This window comes from Panicum hallii, chromosome 4 (genome assembly GCF_002211085.1).
Source record: "Panicum hallii strain FIL2 chromosome 4, PHallii_v3.1, whole genome shotgun sequence".
Lineage (NCBI taxonomy): Eukaryota > Viridiplantae > Streptophyta > Magnoliopsida > Poales > Poaceae > Panicum > Panicum hallii.
This window is the reverse complement of record NC_038045.1, coordinates 3,633,138-3,655,406: the sequence shown is the minus strand read 5'-3', so window position 1 is coordinate 3,655,406 and position 22,269 is coordinate 3,633,138. Positions and strand designations below refer to the sequence as shown.

General features: G+C 45.4%; 2 protein-coding genes across 5 annotated transcripts; one reads left to right on the top strand and one right to left on the bottom strand.

Moving 5' to 3' along the window:
• Positions 1-1,886: 1,886 nt before the first annotated feature.
• On the bottom strand, positions 1,887-8,231 carry LOC112891195 (V-type proton ATPase catalytic subunit A-like). Of its 4 annotated transcripts, none has more exons than XM_025958127.1 (19): positions 8,016-8,231; positions 7,330-7,456; positions 7,143-7,198; positions 7,002-7,058; positions 6,801-6,917; positions 6,664-6,701; positions 6,434-6,554; positions 6,275-6,331; positions 6,125-6,196; positions 5,886-5,987; positions 5,569-5,764; positions 4,991-5,097; positions 4,550-4,744; positions 4,349-4,435; positions 3,597-3,701; positions 2,967-3,064; positions 2,805-2,883; positions 2,390-2,478; positions 1,887-2,283 (listed from the first exon to the last, which is right to left on the bottom strand). In XM_025958127.1, exons 1-19 carry the CDS (start codon positions 8,085-8,087, stop codon positions 2,169-2,171), a joined length of 1,890 nt encoding a protein of 629 aa, XP_025813912.1. In that variant the 5' UTR covers positions 8,088-8,231; the 3' UTR covers positions 1,887-2,168. The 4 variants fall into 4 exon arrangements, with proteins under 4 accessions (XP_025813912.1, XP_025813913.1, XP_025813915.1 ...); XM_025958128.1 differs by having other exon boundaries at positions 6,664-6,692; XM_025958130.1 differs by having other exon boundaries at positions 6,434-6,535; positions 6,664-6,692; positions 6,806-6,917; positions 8,016-8,230.
• A 459-nt stretch (positions 8,232-8,690) lies between these two features.
• On the top strand, positions 8,691-11,729 carry LOC112891194. The gene is made up of 4 exons (XM_025958126.1): positions 8,691-9,986; positions 10,202-10,336; positions 10,429-11,324; positions 11,415-11,729. The coding sequence occupies exons 1-4, from the start codon at positions 8,722-8,724 to the stop codon at positions 11,606-11,608; spliced, it is 2,490 nt and encodes an 829-aa protein (XP_025813911.1). The 5' UTR covers positions 8,691-8,721; the 3' UTR covers positions 11,609-11,729.
• The last annotated feature ends 10,540 nt before the right edge of the window (positions 11,730-22,269 follow it).

Here is a 22,269-nt window from a genome sequence, read left to right as displayed (position 1 = left end):
TGGGCGTGTGCTTTTGCGCCTGGGACCCCGTAAGCTTTCTCTTTTTTTTTTTAGCTTCCGTGGGAGGAATTACAGTAATGCTATAAAACTAACGTCCGAAATTTTAAAAATATCGGATGCTCCGACATATATTGCAATAATTAAGCATTAATATTGCAACTTCATGTTGCGGCGGGAATTTTCTATCCCAGCGTCGAACTATATAGTTATTTTTTACGCATCATTTTTCATGTTGCAAACAGTGACCGCACATATTTCATTAAATAATTTTTAATATTTCATCAGAGCATCCGATGGGAAGGAAATTTTCTATCGGACATCCGGACGTTAGAATTATCTTTCTGATGTGAGCTAGGCTTTCAGATTTGGGATTGTTTATATAGATACTGAATCTGCCGTACATTAGATTCCCGAGACATGTTGTAGAAATATTTCACTATAAATAAATTATTAGGGTCATAGGATGAGAAAAATTTACATGTTCCGAGAAAGGTGAATTTATCTAATTTTTCGAACATATTTGCTAATATATCATGATAGAAATCAATAAAAGAAGGTTTTTCTCTGCGCCCAAACTATTCATATATTTGTGTAATCATAGGATAAGACGGTCTCTGTGAGAGGCTAGATATTCTACTTTTGCTTGAGGTTGTCCCTGATAATTTGAGGGTAATATTCTCGTCCTGCAACAAATTAATGTTTTCACCTTTCTCCAGAAGAATGTTATCCTCAAACTGTCCTTGAAAACTTTCCCCAGGATCCAAAAGAGGAATACCTTTGCTTGAATACTCGTCTTTGCCGGTACCTTGGGTACAAAAGCAAGTACACATCCATGTGAATACCAAAAATTGCAGACACCGGAGAATATTCGCACGCCGCCAAGAAAAAGAACCTTTGACCATTATCAGAAAAGAGGGAAAATCCCTGGATCTACCTAGTAGCAACTGAGAAAAAAAAGAAACAAAAAAGAAACCATTCTCACGGGTCGCCCATGTTGGATCTGCGGAGCATCCGGGCCCTAACAGAAAACGAAAGCGGTCGCCGGCTGTTCCATCCACCTGCTGCGGGCAAGGGGAGATGTGCTAGAGACAAAATTAGGTGGGCTGGCCATGGCCATGCCTGTGGCGCGGGCATTGCTGTGCTGCTTCCAGTTCCGTCACCGCCCCCAGCAACTTCCAAGAGGATGCTGGATGCTATGCATCAACGTGCTTCCAAAAATCTCAACTGATGATGCGGTCATGCGGCAGATATCCCTTGTCTGCTCTATGATTTCTGTACGATCTACCCCCATCCCAGGGCTTCCTAGTCGAAATCCATCGTGTGAGAACAGTGAATTGGATGAGGTTTAGGCTCCTTCATGAATTGGAATCTATTTAACGGCGGCAAGTATATTTCTATAGATCCTCACGTTATATTTTTAATGTACATTGTTTGACTCGCTTCCCTATATTTCTACATAAATCCTTATATTTCTAATGTATAGTACACTCCTCGACTCGCTTCTCTGTAGCAGAAGTGCAGTACAAAAGTATCTCTCCCATATGACCAACAATAATATACAAATATATTCCACGAACAACTATATTAGTTTAATTAATTTTTATCTAAACTATGATCATTAGAATAAAATTCAATTTTAAGGATCAAATAGAGCCTTAGCCTCTTTAAAAAAACAAAAAAAAAGATTCGATGAAGGTAACCTTTTCAAAAACATAGTTTACAGCCAAGCAATCTCTTTTGAAGAGAAAAGGAGGAAAACGAATCCGCATTTTGATCGTCAGAAAAATGATTTCCTTTTTTTTACTGGATATCAAAAGTGAGCTCAAGGAAAACTTGAGAAAGTGAAACGTGCATAGGTCAAAACTCTTGTAAGGCGAAGATAAAAGTTCACAAACAAAATATATATACTGATGTTCAAGCAGAGAGGCATCGTGCTTATTCAACTATGAACATGTGCACAAGCATCTCCTATAATAAATAATGGTACATCAAAACGGTGTGTCCATCGTGCACCGGAGGGCAAAGGAAATTAACAAAAAATAGCAGCGTTTGTAGGGGGAAATCTGATACGTAATTTACATCTACAACCTCAGGCTGGCAAAACAAACTGCTCCCAGAACCTTCCAGGGAATTTGGTGGTCTTATTGTTTACGCGGCATGTACAATATTCACCGTGCTTCATCTTCTAGGTTGCGGAATCCGGCGGTAAGGTCATCATACAGTTTCTGGAATTTTGCGATTAGGGCATCTTCACCTTCTGCAGGATCCTCGAATTTCTGGGAACTGTCAAACAGTGGGATAGTTGTTTAGCAGTTAACCATCAATATATCACAGAGGGGGAATACAATGATCACTAAGTAACATTTTGAGTATGCAATTGATGACTTACACTAGGCGGTAGAAAAGGTCACCGAGACGATGCTTTATAACGCTGTAGGTTATCTTTTGTCCATCAGCATTGGCGGCTCGTTCAACAGCCTGAAAAGATCATAAATTATGGGGACTTCAATTTTGTTGTCTTTCATGCACGAAGAATTTGGATAAACTGCCTTCGCATATCAATGCTAGTAGACAAAAAGTTCCAGTACATGCAAGTTATTGGATTATGTAAACATCAAGTTATAAACCATTTCTGTCACGAGCCCATGTCTGTTATTAAGCAATATGATCACTCAAGGCCAAAAGGGAAACATTTCCAGTTTCATTGAGAAAACTCGCATCCTTCAAAGATGATCAAACATTTAATCTGGAGTAATATAAGACTGAAGCCTGAAGGGCTAAAAGGTAATAGTAAGTAGATTTACCTGGTTCGCTAATGTGTTGAAGTGAATAATGTTGCGCATCATCCAAACAGATTTGTAGAATGGGCAATACTTGTCATATCTGTTTTGATAAGTGGAACCATGGTCAGAATGCATTCACAGATGGGAAACCAAACGGACCAATTTAACTAGAGTAGCACTCACGGTGTAAATGCATTCTGCGCCAAGTAATCTTCCCTAAGGAGCTTTGCTGTCTCCAGAGTAATCTTGTCAGTTTCTGCCAGCGCATCTTTGCCAACAAGCTGTTTGGTGAAAACATTAGTCCAACTGAAGTCAGCAGTTACAATATACGAAAGACATAACTGACAATTCAACCTTAATATGGAACCTTTCAGAACTTCCAGTAAACTACTATGCAAATCGAATTGACTTATGCACATTCAGAGTCTATTAGAACAATAAAAAACAAGGAAAGTCTCTGGAAAAGGAACAAGGTAAACAAAAGCACTTGCTTGAGTGTTTCAGCTAAAACATCTACGACAATTCTACAATTCTAGAAATAGACCTCACGAATTCAAAGAGTGAATGAATCGGAAAGCACCAGTGTGATGGGAAATACCATGCAAAGATCAGGAGCTTGAAAATAGAACCACAAAGATACTAAATCAAAATAACATCCAATTCAATTCTGCCCTGACATGTGCCTCTACTCACATTTCACCCTCATATCGAGATTGTCTTTTCCAATTTATACATCATTCCACAAGAAAAGATATGACAATAAATCTCAGAATGGGATATTTGTCAACTGATGCACACAGAGGAAAAGGATACCTGGACAATTTCATTTAGATCATCCTCTCTCTGTAACACTTCTCGTGCTTTTGTCCTAATATCAATGAAGTCTGGATCAAACTTTTCGTAGAAGGATTCCAGAGCCTTCAGAGCAGAAGAAAGTATGTAAGTATAACACAAATATCACAGGAGCCTATACCTTTCATTAGTTACTGCTGCCTACTCCCTCTGTTCCAAAAAGAATACAATTCTAATTTTGTCCAAGTCAAACTTCCCAAGTTTGACAAAGTTTATATAGAATACTATCAATATTTGTAACACCGTATAGTTATATTATGAAAATATATTTCATGATGAAGCTAATGAGAGTAGTTTAGTGTCAAAAATGTTAACACTCTTCTCTATAAACTTGGTCAAAATAAAAATGGTTTGACTTAAGACAAAGCTGGAATTGCATTCTTTTTGGCACGGAAGGACTATTTCTGTATATATGTGGTTTGGGTAAGTCAATACCCAGCCGTTAGTTCAAATTGCAAAGGTTTCATATGCTTATTCACAATATCAAATATTCAATACAATGATAATGAGTGAACCTAATTAATCATTGTTTGACTTCAGATAACTCATGAAGTCTATCATTAGAAATCATAAGGAATTCATGTTCTATAGAGAGTTAGTATAGGGCAGGGACAATGTTCTCGGTTTGTTTCTTCTAATCATGTTCGTGCTTTATTGTAGATAATCCAAAGGACTGTAATTGGATTGATATCCACGGAATATGAGGGAATAACCTTGGCGTATTTTGAATACGAAATGAGCCAATTCACAGATGGGAAATGCTTTCTTTGAGCCAGTTTCTTATCCAATCCCCAGAAGACCTGCAATCAAGAGCAATTAACAATAATATCAAAGGAATGAAGAGGTTGTAGGTAAGCTTTCAAAAAAAAAAAAGAGGTTGTAGGTATGTTGTAGTAGTGGAGCAGTTTTCTTACCTGCACAATACTAAGGGTTGCAGAGGTAACAGGATCTGAGAAATCACCACCAGGAGGAGAGACAGCACCAACAATTGTGACACTGCCAGACCGATCTGGACTGCCAAGACATTTGACCTTCCCAGCACGTTCATAAAACGACGCCAAACGTGCAGCCAAATATGCAGGGTAACCACTATCCGCAGGCATTTCAGCCTGGAGCATATTGATTGCATCATTAGAAAAGGAAAATCACAATAGTATGTAGTAAAGATTAAGTAAAGCATCATCAACCATAATCTGAATCAATACAACGGAGCAGAAATGAGCCAATGGTGAATCATGTTGTCCGTAAACTTACTAAAGCATTAAGCCATTCAGACGTGAGACGTGGTTTCCAATACATACAGCTGACCATGGTATATACAGGGACAATAACTGGGAGGAAGAAAAGCATCATACCAAGCGTCCTGAAATTTCACGCAATGCTTCAGCCCATCGAGAAGTAGAATCAGCCATCATACTCACATTATAGCCCATATCACGGAAGTATTCCGCAATTGTAATTCCTGGGTACAAGTATAAAAACGCAAATCATCATTCTGTTGACAGAAAATATCGATCGAGTCCTTTCAGCATGTTAGCACGAACGCAGGGGAGCTCAACCACTCCAATGGCATTAACACACGAGATTTAGGGCTCTAGGTAGTTCCGTACACAAGAATACTTATGGATATATCAAGTTGTCAACGGATGCCTATAGCCGCTTTGCCAAGTTCTTTTACTTTTGCAGATTTTGTATTGTTCCCATCTGTGCCATATGGCACTAGAAAATAAAACTGAGAGGTATGGCATATAGTCACAGATAGATGATAGTTCATAAGTAGGCATTACAAGCTAACAATGAAAATCTCACAATGATACTTTGAGAATTATTGTTTGTTCAAAAGAAAAATAATCTGGTCAAGAAAAATATCTGCAGGCAGAACTCGCGCCTATACAAGTGAATGAAACATAACCGTATAAGACTATAAGTATACCTGTATAAATGGATGCTTCACGAGCAGCAACAGGCATGTTGGAGGTGTTAGCCACAAGAGTTGTTCTTTTCATGACTGATTCTTCACGTCCATCCTTCAATGTCATTGTCAATTGAGGGAAATCCATAAGGACCTCAGCCATCTCATTCCCTCTTTCCCCACAGCCCACGTAAACCACAGTTTCTGAATTGGAATACTGTACGAGCAAATTTTGGTCAGCAAAAGGAGTGGGTTCATCAAGACACCTAAAAGGCTAGCATATACAATACAAAAAAAAAACTGGCAGCTACGAAACAGAAGTAGAATAGCAGCAAGACCTTTGAAAGTGCCTGACTAATGACAGTTTTTCCACAACCAAACGCCCCAGGAATAGCACATGTCCCTCCAAGCACTGAGGGAAACAATGCATCGAGCACACGCTGAAACCAATTCACAGTACACATGAGATATAAAAAGATTCAAGAGTGGAGTAGGAAAAAAAATTAATGTTGTGTTTAGAGCATGCAACAATAAATATTGACACTAAAACAAGCCTTGGATAGCTAGCTCCAAATACCTGTCCTGTTAAGAGAGGTGTATCAGCAGCAAGCTTTGATGCAACAGGCCTTGGTGAGCGCACAGGCCATGTCTGCAGAGCACAAACATGATGATTATTCGGACATCCATAACTTTGGTAAGTTCACTTAATGAAGGGATAATGCTTTACCTGGAGCATAGTAAATTGCTTTTTGATCCCTTGAAATTCCAGTTCCAGAACTGTATCCTGCATTTATAGCAATAGCAAAAAGGGGGTCAAGTAAAATTGAGCAAAATGAACAGCCAATGAAGCAGAAAAACAGTACGCCTTTGTGTGATATCTACTAACCTGCAAACTGTATTGACCAGCAGGGGCAATGTAGCTTATTTTCCCCATAGAACCAGGAGGAAGGGCAACATGGTGTTCCATCAGTGTATTCTCAAATACAGTCTGCAAGATAGTCACCAACCTTAAATTGAGCATGTTAACAGCAGGTGTCAATGGGTGGAGCAATCAGAAACCCTCAGCAAGATAGTAAATTAAAAAGAAAAAGAAAAACTGTTATTTTTGTAACTCACAGCATATAGATCCCCACCCGTGATGGCATCTCCAGCACCTAAAACAAATGTCTAAAATTAGTTCCTTTCCGTACAGCATAAAACTTGAAAAGAGGTATTAAACACCACACTTAGTTTTATGTAGAATGTTCACGCACATTACCTAGCTTCTTTGGCTGAAATTCCCACAGCTGATCTTTGTCAAGGGCAGGGACTGATACACCACGTGGTATGTACACATCCCCAGATTTAATGGCAATGGTTTTTAGCGGGCGCTGTAACAGGGTGATAGGACCATACCATTAGAAAAAGGTAAATGTGTTGACCCTTCCAAATGAGTGTTTGTTACGTTTATTTACCTGAATCCCGTCAAAAATGTTGCCAAGAATGCCAGGCCCCAATTCAACTGAGAGAGGCTGTATGAAAAAGCCATCATACATTTATAAGGGGAAAAACAAGAAACTTACACAAATGCACACAGAAATCAACAGAAACAATACCTTTCTTGTTCTCAACACTGGGTCATTTACCATCAGCCCAGCTGTTTCCTCATAAACTGCAAAACAGTTGCATATCTTTTGTGTCAACCAAGTAGTACATTTGCTTAGGGTAAAAAGTCTCAACATAATCTTTTTCCGACCATATAATCAATATGACCATGTGGATTGGAACTGCACTGTGGAATACCTTGAATTGTAGCTGAGTCTCCCTCAAGACGAATAATTTCTCCAATGAGGTTGTCATGACCAACACGAACAAGTTCATACATGGCAGCACCACCCATTCCATCAGCCACCACCACAGGTCCAGAGACCTAGAAGAGGACATGAGATAGAAATACATCATAAGAGACTGCAGTATGAAGTAATGACTAAATTATTGCCTAAACTGACTAAGTCCCAACTACAATTGCTAGGTTGCATTATCCACGCACTGACTGCAAATTACACGACCAGACTAGTTACTGCATATTCTAGCTAACTGAAAACACACTGCTACACTCAACACTCAACATCCCAGCAATCCACACCCATGAACAGCACCTTGCAATCCAAAGCCATCTGAACCCTAAAAATTCGACCGCCCAAGTCAACAAATTCCCTGGCAATTCAACTTTGACTCGAATATCTCTGGTTCACTGGAATCTTCAGCAAAGCGGCATGACAACTACGGGCAGCACATACCTGCACTCAGATACCCCCAACGAAATGATCGGGACAACACACACACACAGGAAGGCTAAAGTTCCGTGATGCAGAGACGATCCGATAGGCTATCGCACCCGCGCAGCAGATACCATGTGAGACGAGCTGTAGGGTCTGTTCATCCGGTAACAGGGGGAGGATGAGTAGGAGGGGGTGCAGGAGGCGAACCTTGCGGACGTATCCGTACTCGCTCTCCTTCTCGCTGTCCTCGAAGGTGGTGATGCGCTCGCCGAACGCCATGGTCGCCGCCGGCTAGGGGTCCTCGGCCGGCGTCGGATCGTGGGGGGGAGATGGTCAGAGGGAGAGAAGGGTCGCGCTCGATCCAGGGTGGACTGTGGGGGGAAGCGATGGAGAACGGGGCCACGTTTGCAGAACGGATTTTTCTACGTTTTCTTTTCTTTTCCAAGCTAAAATTGAAATCGGCGCATTATTGTTTTCTGTTTTGTACACCAAATAAATAATCGCAATTGATGGGAAAAAGGACTTCGCTACCAGTACTCGTGATGCATCTGGAGTAGCTGGGCCATTTCACTCGTGTTTATAAGATAGGAAAAGAAATAGATCTAGGAAGAGGAAAAAAAGACGCCCCCCCCCCCCTCCCCCTCTTGTTGAAGAAAATGTCAGTGTTCATTGTAGAACGGTATTGCCAATGTTTTCATCAAGGGGGCTCATAGTTTTTACTTAATCACGGAACTAGGATCAACCTTTTCGTGATATTGTCAGACATAGTCCACTTGTTTATTGAAAGTATCTCACGTTCGACAGCTCCGATTAATGTGATTCCGGTTGGTTTAGTTTCATAATTTCATAAGTTAGTTTCTGACCTAGAAAGGGGAAGGAAAACAAAGCCCTAGTGTGCCGAATCCAATCCACGATGGAGCTGGAGCCGCTGGTGGCGGCCGTCGAGGATTCCGGCTGCACTTTCGGCCGGTGCTTCTGCTGCTGGCTTACGCGCTGCTCATCGCGGATTCCGCCCGTTGCCCCCGGCAGGGACTACGACCGCACCCCGCTCGGCGCAGATCACCGGGCGGCGTGGTCGCTGCTCATCGGCTACCACCCGCCCTCCTCTGCTGGAACCAGTCTGATACGCCTGCGCCGGTTCCGCGTCGCGCGGTCCGGCCGCGTCCTCGGCCGGAGCGACGACGCCCTCGAGATCTTAAACGACGTCGACTACGATGCCAAGGGCGAGTTGGTGCGAATCAGCGCCGCCGCCGCCACGCCGAGCGCCGACGGCCGCTCGCTCGCGCTCTGCCTCTTCTGCTTGGATTTCAATGTCCATGTTGCCGGTGGCGAAGCCAGCCCCCCCTGTCCCATGGAGCTTCTTCTGGAGCTCAATGCTGCCGACACGAGGATCAGCTTACATTCAACGCCTCACCTTCCGCCGCTCTCCTTCATGTCGACCTGCCCCATCTCGGCCGCTGGCAAACTCTGGACGCTAGGTTTCCTCAACCACTGTGGCCCAACCTCTCTCGTGATGCTACGCCTTGACAAGGAATCAGAGAAGTGGGTGCAGGTCGCCACCATGGAGGTGACAGACTGCGGCATATATGGGTATGCTGTGGTTCATGACACCATCCTGCTTTCCTTGGAGCCAGAGCGCCTCTTCGTCGTCTTCAACTGCGCCACCTGTGCCTGGACTGCCGTCAAGACCGACACCAAGGCCCCCACCTTTGACCCCTCTGCCTGGATTCGTGGCGAGGTCGTTATTGACTACATCCCTATCTGTGGTCGTGGCCTGTACGTTGAAGAACATGACACCATCTACTTCCTCCGTGACAATATTATTTATGCCTACAAGCTGTGCTATGATCAAGATCAGCGCCAGTACTGGATGGCGATGCCTACTATTGTTGATCGTCTCTGTCCTTTCGGTCGCGAGGGCTCTGGATTTCTCACACATCTGGGTGGCCAGGTCATGTGCTTCGTCTGGATCAGTGTGCCGTCCTACGGTTGGCAGCGCTATTGCAATTGTGATACTTTCCATGTGTTAATAACCACCTTCCAAGTAATTGGCAATAGTGGGAGCAGCCATGAGCACTTTATCCCCAAAGGTGTCCAAGTTTTGCATTCCACCTGCCGCCGATTAGATATTGATCCAAGCAAGTCTAGCCTGTCGGACTACATGTTCTGCTTTCTGCGGTAATTGATTTTTCTTCCTGAGTAGTTTCCTTTCTCGTTTGCTTATAAGGCCTCTAGTTTCTGTCTTGGCATCACATTGTTAACAGAATTATATCAATCTGGTATTGGAAAGTTCTGTAGCTAAAATACTTCCATTGTGGTATGGGTTCCTTTTTCAGTCACAAGTAACTAAGTCTTACTTCTGCTAATAAATGTTTTGTTTGCTTGACCACTAGGGAGTATGAGGAGAATACACTGCCCCCTGCAAAAAAGAAGAGAGAGAATGAAATGACACCTTCAATGAGACTTGAGTTGATGGGTCCAGCCACCTCCAATGTGGCAGAATCTTCCAAGATGCTTACTTGTTGCAGGTCTTAAATCTTCTGCCTCTAACTTCATCTTTAAGGCTTATTGCTTGTTTGATGCTTAAATGACCCGTTTTCCCCTTTTGTACAATTCTCAGAAAGTTTTTCAGTAAATCGCCTTACATACTTGCTCTCAGGCTTGAGAAGTCTGTAATCCAAACGACCAAAGATCTGTATATTGTTTGCCAAGCTCCTAGTCATGCAACTGTGTTTAAGATTAATATTAGGGATGGAAAGTTGGCATGCCATAACCAGAATCTCAAACCGTACGGCGTGATGGATACATTTGTATGTTCTGATCCGGATGATCTGATGGAACAGCCTTTCCCGTGGCACTTCACCTGTGACAGAAAATCCATATATGCTGTCCCAGACAAAAGGAAAGATATACATGTTCTTAGTTTGGATAAGGGATCTGTCATTAGCTTGGAGGCAACAGGGCCTACTGGAACTGATTTTTCAATATCTCTCGTTCTTGCAGTTGGTTCCAATATCATTGCTATAAGTGATACTCTTGGAGGTGTCTATCACTTGTCTGATACACATGAATGGGTGCCTCACAACATCCAAAGGTCTGTTGACCTGGAAAAGAAGGTTGAGCTGTCTGGATATGCGGTCCTGAGTGATAAATCCTTCGTGGTTTGTGATAGAAAAACTGAGTGCTGTTTTTTGTTTGACCTGGACAAGGATACATGGAGTATCGTCAGGGCATATTCTGATATTTCAAGTTCATTGCCAATAGTTCAGCCTACAGAGTGGTCTGAAAGTAGATTTTTGAGAGGGAGATCTGTGCTTGCTGAAGGTTTTATCTACACATGTGCAGATGGAGGACTTCGAGCTTATGAGATTATTAAGGTACAAGATTCTTATTGCCTCAGCGAAGGGATTTTTTTGAAGTTTCCATGGCTGAAGTATTGGGGTAGTGATAGAATGTGCTTGGATTATGTTGGTCAAGACACAGCCTCTGGTGCTATTATGTTTTGTGTGGTGCAAGGTGATCATTTCTCGCGTCCTTTTGTTATAGCTGTGAATTCCTACAAGATGCACCCCTAACATGACTGCATTTTTTTACTTTAATTACTAGGTAATAACTATGATCAACATCGCCTGGATGCTCCGGACAAGCATCGTGTATTGATCACCACTATCCAGATTAAGACTGAAAGAACGTCCCGTTTTACATTGAAACCTGTGGCAGTTGGCCATGCGGATGGTGGCACATCCTTCGTTGGTCAAGATGGAGGACCAATCTGGACCAGCAGTTGTTTTGCCCCTTGATTATGCTGTTCCGTTGCACCTTGTGTTTTTACTATCTGGCCATGTGATTTCTGGCAATGGATGCAAGACTAATCTGGACCAGCACTCAAAACTTTGATTCTGATGCTTCATTACACCTAAACTTTGCATTGTGGTATGTATGTTTACCGTGCATGGTAAAACTAGCTGGAGATGCATTTGATGTTTTGTACATGTGGACCATGAGCATGTCATGTAGCTGAAGATGGACCATGATTGTGATGAGTGATGACCTGATTATTTAGATCTGACGTGATTCACGCGATGGTTGACTGCGACGACCTGATTATTTAGATCTGACGTATCCTATTTGTTTCGTGCGATGATTATGTTTCTTTCTAGGTCTGACTCATTTGTCTGACACTGACCATCCTGCCTGCCGACCTTGTGGTTTGTCCTGGTGGAGCAAACCTTGAGCATAGAAGGGTTATCTTAATTAAATGTTGTGGCTAACACCAACACTTTTGAGAAGTTCGTTAGCTTATTCTGATTAGACCTCGTTAAGGGTGAATGGCACAACTCGTGTGGTTGACTGTTTCAATTTGTGTTTCATAGCCGCCATGAACAGTTTATACGCTGGCTGGATATAGAAAAAAGTAGCAGCGCTGCTAGCGTCCGAACATCCTATGGAAATTTCGTATCGGAATTTCGTATCGGACGCTCACGAAACATTACGAAACATTACAAATTACTTGATGAAACATTAGGGATCACTGTTTGCAACATGAAAAAAAAGGTGTAAAGAATGACTATATGGTTCGACTTTGGGTAGAAAATTTCCGTCGCAACATGAACACTATGTTTTCATGCAACATTTACTGTGAAACATGCACAAAACATAGTTGCAACATTGATGTTTAACTATTGTAACATACGTCGGAGTGTTCGATTTTTTTAATATTTCGGACGTCAATTCTATAGCATTACCGAAAAAATAAAGCAAACGGAAAGTACCATAAGAATAACAGGCCTTTTCCCTCAACTATATATGCCATTGCATTTGTCTCCGTCAGCGCGCTCCATCATGGCCGTGCGGATTTAGGTTCCATGGATGGATGGAGTGGTCTGTGGTCTCCGCTAGATCAGGGTTTCACACTTTCACTGGCCCCTTCATAGAGCGCAGATGTTTCGCTGGCTCTCCCCATGGAGCGCAGATGTCTCGCTAGGGCGCTCTCTCTCTCTCTCTCTCTCTCTCTCTCTCTCTCTCCCTCCCTCCCTCCCTCCCTCCCTCGCTCTCTCTCTCGCTGGTGCTCTCTCTCTGCCCCTCCGCCTCGGAGCCCCCCGCGCCGCTCCACACACCTCCGCCTCGAAGCCCTCCGCGCCACTCCCTCCACCTCCTCGCCTTCAAGGCATCGTGCGCGCTCCCCTCCTGCTCCTCCGCGCCGTGCAGTGTTGAGGAGATAAAGATGGGTCGATTTCAAAATTCACAGCATGCACATCCAAATGCGAATCGGTATTTCTCTATAGTTGAATTCCATCTACATCCAAACAGCTATTTCAGTGCCTAGGCTGATTTGATATCGGAACCAATTCAATGCCAAAACACTCCAGTATCAACATCCAAATGGAGCCAGCAGATTTGTGCATTTGCTTGGTCCTACGTAGAGTTATCCTATTTGGGACTAACAATAATTATGTTACGTGATTGCTAGAAATGATGAGCTACTGAAAGCTGAGCTCTGAACATGATCAATTATATACTGACTAAATTTAACTCATTTAAGTTTTGGGATTTTGGCTGATGATTGAAAGAATGACAACTATTGGTAATGAGCTTCTTTTTTTCCATTGCAAAAATGTTTGTTCTTTCTTGGAGCTGAATATGTTTTAGTGGTAGGTCAAATTATATTTCTTGTTTACATTCCATAATCCAAAAGGTCTGGTCGATTATTTCCTGATCAGGAAAATGCAACTGAGTAGCCAGTCTTAGGAATAGTTTCAGCAACCTGCCCATACATACTAGTAAGACCTTTGCATATGATTGCTGTTATATATAAATTTTTGTTACAAAGAAATTGATTGCCAGTTACCTTGCGGGCCTTTTAGTTGTGCATGAAAAGAACCTGCATTTTTTTTCCCAGTAAAAAAGAAAGGCTTCCAAGATCTCCTTGAAAAAGGCTAATCGTGTTTGTAGGGCGGGCGCGGGGAGGGTCATGAACTGGCTGGCACGAAACTTGCATATCCAAACATGACGCTGGCGTGTCCGCATGTAAGGCCGGTAGCACCAGAAGAAAGATGAAAGTTTCGAACCAGCTCAATGCAGGAGACCTCATATTAGACCTAATTCTGCACCTTCACCACCACAACCAAGATATTATCTTTCACTTATTCTCTATTTCCCGTTGCTTAACTTCTCTTCCTGACACTTGCTGGCGTGTACGTAGTTTGACAAGGAGTCTGGCCTATAATGGCAGACTAATATTTCACCTAGCCAAAATCGTGCGTGGTTTGGGAGGACAAACATTGAACCATGGACAACCCGGTTTTAGGCTTTGTTTGGCAATCGTGGATCACTGCCAAGCGAGAAATCACCCACGAGGGGTTTGGGTGAATCCCCTCCCACCACCCAGGCCAATCCCCTTCCACACATATGATTATCCCTTCATTCCCCAGCGTCATTTGGATTGCACATTAATTAGCTCCGGTTGAGCTATATTGAATCCGTACAGTACTACCAGCTCATGGATCGCAAACTGCACACATATTTTACAGAATAGGGTTCTGTATAGGCATTATTAGTCTAAAAAATATGCACAGAAAATTAAAAAATAGGAAACAAAAACAAAATAGAAAATCTAGAAAAATGACATCTACCGTGGTCAATGAAAAACAAGCTCATGCGTGCACCATATGCCCATATCTACATGTACCTCACACTCCTGACAATGAAATTCTCATACTATCCATGGATATTGAAACCAAGATGACAAATTAAACAGACTAGTGATAGAAAAAAAGTAAGAATCATAATCATCCATAAAAGACTCGAAAACTATGCTGGCAAAATAGTGAAGACCATCAGCACCCCAACAGATAGGCCTTCCCATCCGTTCCATCTCTACATTAGCCTCCCCACTGCATGAAGGAACAAATGTGAGAGCATAATTTGTTGTCTGGTACACTCTTAGATACAGAAGTAACCATGTGTACCGACGAGAGAGACTATATCATGCAAATCCACTGTGAACAGGATGCTTTATATGAAAGCTTACATATTAAGTATGCATTTTCAGACATCAAATTGAAACATTTCAATATTCATTGGCAAAGATAAAGCCACACTGAACTTCGGAGAAAGAAAGCTGAAATTTAATAGAAGGAAATCAAGGGGATGTTTTGACCTTCCTGAAATATTTCAGAAACAAACATCTAAAGTACATGCCATAACTCAATTGAATCAAACCACCGTAAAGCTGAGTTCCCCGATTTTATCCCAAACAAACAAACCTCTAAAGTCCCAAATTTAATATATCTGAACCCCAATTGCCATAAATCCAAAGAATGAACCATAATGAGACTTTTGATTAGGTTTCTATTTAGTTAAATCATACCATTTCTAGCAGTCTTAACATAGGTGCCTTCTTAAATAAGCAATTTCATTTCTAGCATAAGTCTAAGTATACATATGAACTGAAAATAGAGACTATCTCAAAAGGCAGTAGCAAGGCTACAAAATACTGTAAAAAAAAAAGAAAAGGAAGGAGAAGATACTGACGCCTGCATTTGATGTGTGCAAACGAAAAAAGAAACTCTAAAGTTCAGTTCCATTAACCATGCTTTACAGATATCTTGAGAAGATGTAAGTAATAATGAATCCTGTCTATTAGCTCCAAATTTTAGGTAACGAATCCACAGACCACAATTGCACCCTAATATTTGAGACAAGGTTCAGAGCCTGAGAATGATGTGGCACCGACAAGGAAGAGGTGATTCAATACCGTGAAATTTGGATATTTGAAACTCTAAATAAGTGGCTTCGCAGATTTGCTACCATCAAGATGTGTTTCGCAAAATTGCCATTTAGATCATTGACTCCTTGATTAATATGCCATTTTCTCTTTTCTTTTACATTTTGATAGCCACTTGAAGGGACCAAAGTGCCCCTTGCCTTATTTCTTGGATAAGAGAACCACCCCCTGGTACACTGAAAGGAACCGGATTCCCAGTTCGAAAACCCAACTCCCTGTATCATTGTGATAGTCCCTGGATCAAGCGCTACCACATACGGAACTGATTCCAGACAAAATATCATAGTCATACTTTGCATAAGATCAAACACGGGTTTAATTATTATATAACTCCATATGGTTTGTAATACGGGGTTCATTACAAGCCTCTCGGCTAAAGTGAACAAACAGGAAATGGAAAGTGGTAGCTAGGCTTCTGACCCATCCTTCATCTTCTGGAATCTCCTCCACAGGCAAACTCGAGCGTAGCACGGGCTTCAATCGTACCAACCGTCATCGTTGGGGTCGAACTCCGGATCGGATCCTGCATCTTACGAGGCTATTCCCAAGGTATGGGATAGGTTCACATCACCGTCCGTATGCAAGCTTTAAAGTGGACTATACTAAGGGTATAACAAAAGTTCAAGGATTAAGCTGGGATTTCCTATGCACGCGCAACAACAGGTATATTGTCTTCCAAACTCCGAACTCGGGCCATTCCGGCATTCCGGACTCCCGGTCCAACACACACCTTCCAAAACCACCAAGTCGGTGTGAGGACTCCCGCTCCTCGCACCTCAACTGCCCTAGGCAGGAAAAATTGTCTCTAGAGGGAGGTAGAAATCATGAGTAACACTAACCAATAAGAGCAACAAAAGAGTAGGGTTGTCCATAACCGAGGACGCGGCTATACGTATAATTTTCACCCTGCAGGGGTTGTACACCTGGACCCACTCGACTCGAAGCCAGCCGGGGATTAGCCAACTGAACGATGAGACACCGGTCTACTAAAACAGAACTAAGAGCCAGGGCACCATCCGGCTTTCCGAGGTCTTGGGTGCATCCTCCTGCAAGAGGTCGCCCCAGGACTGTGAAGCCTCTCTTACGTCTTGGGGAACATGAGGTTAGCACCTCCTTCCCCTGCACCAATACTCGATCCTCCTACCGGCTTGGTACCATTCTTGCTAGCCCTGGACCGGGCCCACCCTCATAATGGGTAAGTGGTGTGCACGCTTAACATAGTCCCACTAATCATAGTTACTCTCACCCGGTCCTCAATTGCCGAAGCGAGCATCTTCATCATATGCGTCTCCACCGCAATGCTCAGCAACTGCACCCATTACGGGTGCACCCAACACCTCAACCAAGTATCAAAAAGTTGTACCCGCCACAGATACTCCGTAGGGTGTGCCAAGATACACACCCCAAGCCCTCGATCCACGATCGAGTTAAGTTCGCTCGCTCCCGGTTAAAAAGCCCTAAGCACCAACTCCTCAGAAGTGTAGCTCCACTCACACCAAGACTATTCATCCATTCCCACACTTACACATGCAAGCATAGAGGGGCATTTCATATATCAAGTGCATGGGATAGCAAGGAATTTAGGTAAATAAATAGGCTATGCAGGTTCGTTTCATCGCAATACATCAGTGAGCAATAGCATATCTAGCAAGCAATGTCTAATAGGTATTAAAATCGAAGATGGGTGTGAACCTGGCGGTTCTTTGAAGTCCTCCTGTGTCAGACCCGGGCACACGGGGCTGTCCACATGGCACACTTTTCCGATGATACAGGATGGGACATGCCCACGCCCTACATCTGTTGTAACTACTCGTAGTGCAGTAGGACTACTCGTAAAGTAGTGAAACTAGTCGGACACGGTAGGAAACTACCCGAGAAGTACTCGGGTAGGACTCCTAGGATTGTTCCGACTAGAATTTCCATGTAAACCTATCCCCCAGACTATAAAGGGCGGACAGGGACCCTCTCGGGGACAATCACCATCAAAGGCAATACAAACCACACAGGACGTAGGGTATTACGCTCTCGGTGGCGCAAACCTGTCTTAACCTTGTGTTCCTTGCACCTTTGAGTTCCTGATCTCGGTGACACCCTACCTATAAACTCACCACCTCGGGGGTACCCCTTGGTGGGCGTGGCGGTAAAACACCAACAGCTGGCACGCTAGGTAGGGGTGTTCATCGAGAATCCACCGGAGAATTTGATGGCATCCTTCAACTTCACCAGCACTGTGCTCGATATGGGCACAACTTTCATCTTCGGCTCCTGGATTTGCGTCGCCAACGGTTTGGGTGGCTTCAACAGCCACCTAGCCAACTCCAAGAAGCCGGAGGCCTCTTCATCAACTCCAAGCAGCGATCTCGACGAGTTCATCGACAACCTCGACGATCTGTTGCTTCCCGATCTGGCCTAGCAGATCGAAAAAATGTCCATTTTTGACACGACATCCTCTCGTGACGCACCAGATCTAGTCGGGTCGGATTCAAACCGATTTGGAAAGACCACACAATCTAAATCCCACTCGACTTGGAGGAGGATTTGGATCTGCTGCTCAAGATCAAGGACGTGGGTGCCACCGCTTGCCGGGGGGCCCCATTTTTGATATCTATTCGGACTCTGATGAAGAGTACTCCCCACATAGTACTACACCTTCAAGCCAGTCTCGAGAAGGACTCGGAGATGAGGGAGCCACCGCTCGTCGGGCGGCCCCCGCCCTTGAAAACCACTCCCAACCTGATGGCCACACCGAATCTTTTTCGGGCAGCTATCCATGTTTAACCATAACATCAACGATGCAAGGACGTTTCGTGTACTGGAAGGGCTTTAAGCCCTCCGAACTACTCGATTGCGAGTCCCGCCTTGTGGCCTTCATGAAGGAACCACCCTTCCAGGAGGGTAGACCTCTCTCTCCCATCGCGGAAGAAGGAGAAAGTAGCACAGAGCTACTCGACTACAGCCTTAAGGCTAACCACTCACCGGATCGTCAAGTCTGCATGGCCTCCCTTCGTAACGCATAGGACGACGAGCTGGACCCCCAGTACGACAACAAGCAACTCGTGGACGTCTCAGCCGACGAGCCCACAGCTGATGCTCCCCAGGATGAAGACGAGGAGCACCGAAGGATCCGGTGGGTAAAGAACGCCAAGTGCGCCCAACGCAGACGCAACACGCAGAATCACGCCCGCGAACCAAGAGATCTAAACGACGCTTTTGCAGTAGTCGCGGATCAGGAATACCGTAAGCCAATTGGCGCCATCGTAGAAGCAACACTCTTAGCTCAACAACTCCCACCCAATCTTCAGATACAAAGGATGCAGTATCTGACCCAGCATGCGCTCGTGCAACTCGATGGGCAGCATCCAGTGTCTTTCACTCGGAATCGGCCCTCAAGGTCTGAGCGCCATGGCGACACCGCACTGGTCAGTTGCACCCCCGGAGGAGGCCCTGGGAGCCGGAGGAACGACAACCGCCAGCGCATCAAGGGCCACCCGTCCGCGCGTGGCAACAATGAGAAAGAGGTACAACAATCCACTTGCAACCAGCGTGATGCAAGGCATCATGCCCAAGATCCACTCGAGGCCAGCCTTCACGGCGCCCCAACGATCGACCTCAGGCAGAAGATCAATGAAGGCCGCGACGCATGGCGTGTTATTGAAGCAAGGAGAAGGGACCGCACCGACAGGCACCACGATGATGACGACAGCGACCACTTCCCCGCCTTCACCACCAGCATCACCGACAAGTCCTACCCAAAGGACTTCAAACCAGTCGGAATCCCCAAGTACGACAGTAAGCAGGACTCGCGCCAGTGGATTCCCCGTTGCTATTGAAGTTTTAGGGGGATCCAACTCCACCAAAGCTATCTACTTCCCGGTGGCTCTGGAGTCCGCACCCCTCCCTCTCGGCCGTGCATGCAGTTTGTGTAAGTAACATCCTAGGTTTTTCCTGAAATGTTATTCTTGCAAAAATCATGAATTTTAAAAACTTTTCATGCAAGTGCTTTTTAGTTGGGACCAAATATAAGGATAATCTCTTTCTACCCCAAATACCTAGAAAATAAAAACCAAAATTAAACTAAGGATGATATTGCTAGTGTGTAACATTGGAGTTATTTGGATTTAATTGCAATCTACGTTGTTTTGAAATTGTTTATCGGATCTTGCTTGAATTGCTTCAAGTTTGATTGATTCAATTGAGTGGAGTTCGAATATTAATGGGCCATTCAAATTGAAACTCAAATGCTAACTACCCTAAGCCTACTCGGGCCTAAAACCCTAACCGGGCCAGCCTACTAACCCACATGGCCCGCTGGCACACCCGCACAGCCCAACAGGCCACTCGCCCAGCTGAGACAGCCCAGCGCCACCCCTTTTTCCCCACGCGAGCATGGCCCATCCCGGCCCAGCTTGCCACTGTTCACCACCCCTCCCCTACCCTTTTTCCTCTCACCCGGGCAACTGACAAGTGGGGCCTGCTTTTCAGCTTCCCCTTCCACCCCCAGCCGCGTCTCGCTCACTCGCCCGCTACGCTCCTTCTCTCACTCCGCGACAAGGCGACGCAACGGCCGCGCCCTCCGCCTGCGTCACACCTGTGCCTGCACCTCACCTGTCCCAGCTCCGCGATACGGGAGCGAAATCGCCACGCCTCCTGTGTCAGCCACCAAGCCCCACACCGCAAACCCTAGCCCCACACCACGCCGTGCGATGGCGGCATGCGTCCCCATGCCGCGGCCTGTCCCATCGCCGCCCTCGACATCCGGGCCCACCGTAAACCCTAGCGCGGCCCGAGAAGGACCCCCTCAACCACCGTCGAAAAACCCTAGCCACCTCAAGGATTTCCCCCTTTGACATCGCCGCCGTAGCGGGAGCACGAGGGACAAGACGTCGCCACCGTCGCAGGAGCATCTTCATCGAGCCAGCGCCCCGATCGACAACATCGATGACCCCTTGCTGCCTGCCTTGCTCTGACCCGACACGACCACGACTCGCCATGGTGCCACCCCCTTCCACCGTTTAGCCCATCGGTGAGCGCCACCGCCCGCTCCCCATTGCCCTTCCATCTCTCTACTGCTGGCATGAGCTTCGCGCCGCCGATGAGCCCTCTTCTAGCAAGCCTAGGACCACCCGTCTTGTGTTCTTGCAGGAGCCGAAGTCACCGCCCTCGCACCCTGCTGCCGCGATGCCGCTGCGACCCGATGCGTCGAAGCACCGCATGCGTCACGACCGTGCCGCGGCCCTGGATGGCCACGGACCAGCGCACGTACGAGTGCACCCCAGCCAAAGCCAAAAGGCCTAGCCTTTTCTCTTATCGCACTAAGACCAAGCCTCGCCAGCCGCGCCACGGCCTTCCTGTGCGTGATCACCACCCGAACGCATCTGCGACGTCGCGTTCGCGTCACGGCAAGGCCAGTGCAGCCTTTCCTAAGAACACCTCACGGGCGCTCGCCCAGGCACACACCCACGTACAGCTGCACGCACAACCGCCCGCACTGGATCCGTTCGCGACATCTGATCCCACGCCCGCTGACGACTGGGTCCCGCTTGTCAGTGCGGGGCCGCACCGCTGACCTGCGGGCCCTTACCAGGGAGTAAGAGAGGGAAGAGGGAGGGGATGGACAGTGGGCCGCGCCGGACACCCCGAGCCGAGCCATGCACCGGCCCACCGAGCTGAAGCCGAGTCGGCTTGCATAGCCAAGCCAAACCAAGTTGGGCCACTGAGCCGGCCCAACAACCTTGAGCCCAGGAACCCAATCCGCCTTCCCATTTTTTCTTATTTTCCCTTTTAACCCGTCTGACACGCGGGTCCCGCTTGTCAGCCTCGGAGTTTGTAGGTACGGTGTCGCCGAGATCAGAAACTCGAAGGTGCAAGGAACACAAGGTTTAGACAGGTTCAGGCCACCGAGAGTGTAATAACCTACGTTCTGTGTGGTTTGTATTATCTTTGATGGTGATTATCCCCGAGAGGGTTCCTGTCCGCCATTATATAGTATGGAGGGATAGGTTTATATGAGAGTTCTAGTCGGGTACAAGCCTAGGAGTCCTACCTGAGTACTTCTCGGATAGTTTCCTACCATGTTCGACTAGTTTCACTACTGTACGAGTAGTTCTACTGCACTACGAGTAGTTACAACAGATGTCGGCCTTGGGCCATATCCTATCCCGTATCCTAGGAGAAGTGTGCCACGTGGATAGTCCCGTGCGCCCGGGTCTGATAAGCCCCCGAGCTCTTCGTAGCCGAGTACTGCAGGCGTCCGAGTACTTCTAAAGGCGTCTTCGAGTTCTCCCGAACTTCATCTTGAAGGTGTCCTCCGAGTAATTCCTTGGTTGCGTCAAGACTGTGAGGTGCTCATACCCCGACTAGTTGTCCAGTCTTCTTTATATGGGGTGCGATTAAACTCGCACTCCATATGGAATAGCCTCCGAGCCTTGGGTTGACTCATAGAATCAGGCTGAGGGTCAATTCAATCTTAAGTCTTCTATCCTTATCTTCTAGCAGATTTGAAAAATAAGTCGCTGATGACACGTGTCCCGCAGCCCCCGAGCCTTAAATCCAAATCCCAAGTTTTGAAAGAAAAGATCCAAAGAATCGTGGCATGCAATATATGACGGTAAAGATTTGATGGTGAACATGGGCAAATTGGTGTAGTAAATTTGAAAACCTCTTTTTTTAGAATGA

What these genes read in the sequence shown, in the direction of transcription:
- LOC112891195 (XM_025958127.1), bottom strand. Translation starts at nt 8,087, where the DNA reads ATGGCGTTCGGCGAGCGCATCACCACCTTCGAGGACAGCGAGAAGGAG. An exon ending in CGGGTGGGGATCTATATGCT is followed by an intron (nt 6,555 to 6,663) that starts GTGAGTTACAAA and finishes GCTCAATTTAAG; the next exon opens with GTTGGTGACTATCTTGCAGA. An exon ending in CAACCCTTAGTATTGTGCAG is followed by an intron (nt 4,436 to 4,549) that starts GTAAGAAAACTG and finishes TCTTGATTGCAG; the next exon opens with GTCTTCTGGGGATTGGATAA.
- LOC112891194 (XM_025958126.1), top strand. Translation starts at nt 8,722, where the DNA reads ATGGAGCTGGAGCCGCTGGTGGCGGCCGTCGAGGATTCCGGCTGCACT. An exon ending in AAGATGCTTACTTGTTGCAG is followed by an intron (nt 10,337 to 10,428) that starts GTCTTAAATCTT and finishes TACAATTCTCAG; the next exon opens with AAAGTTTTTCAGTAAATCGC. An exon ending in TATGTTTTGTGTGGTGCAAG is followed by an intron (nt 11,325 to 11,414) that starts GTGATCATTTCT and finishes TTTAATTACTAG; the next exon opens with GTAATAACTATGATCAACAT.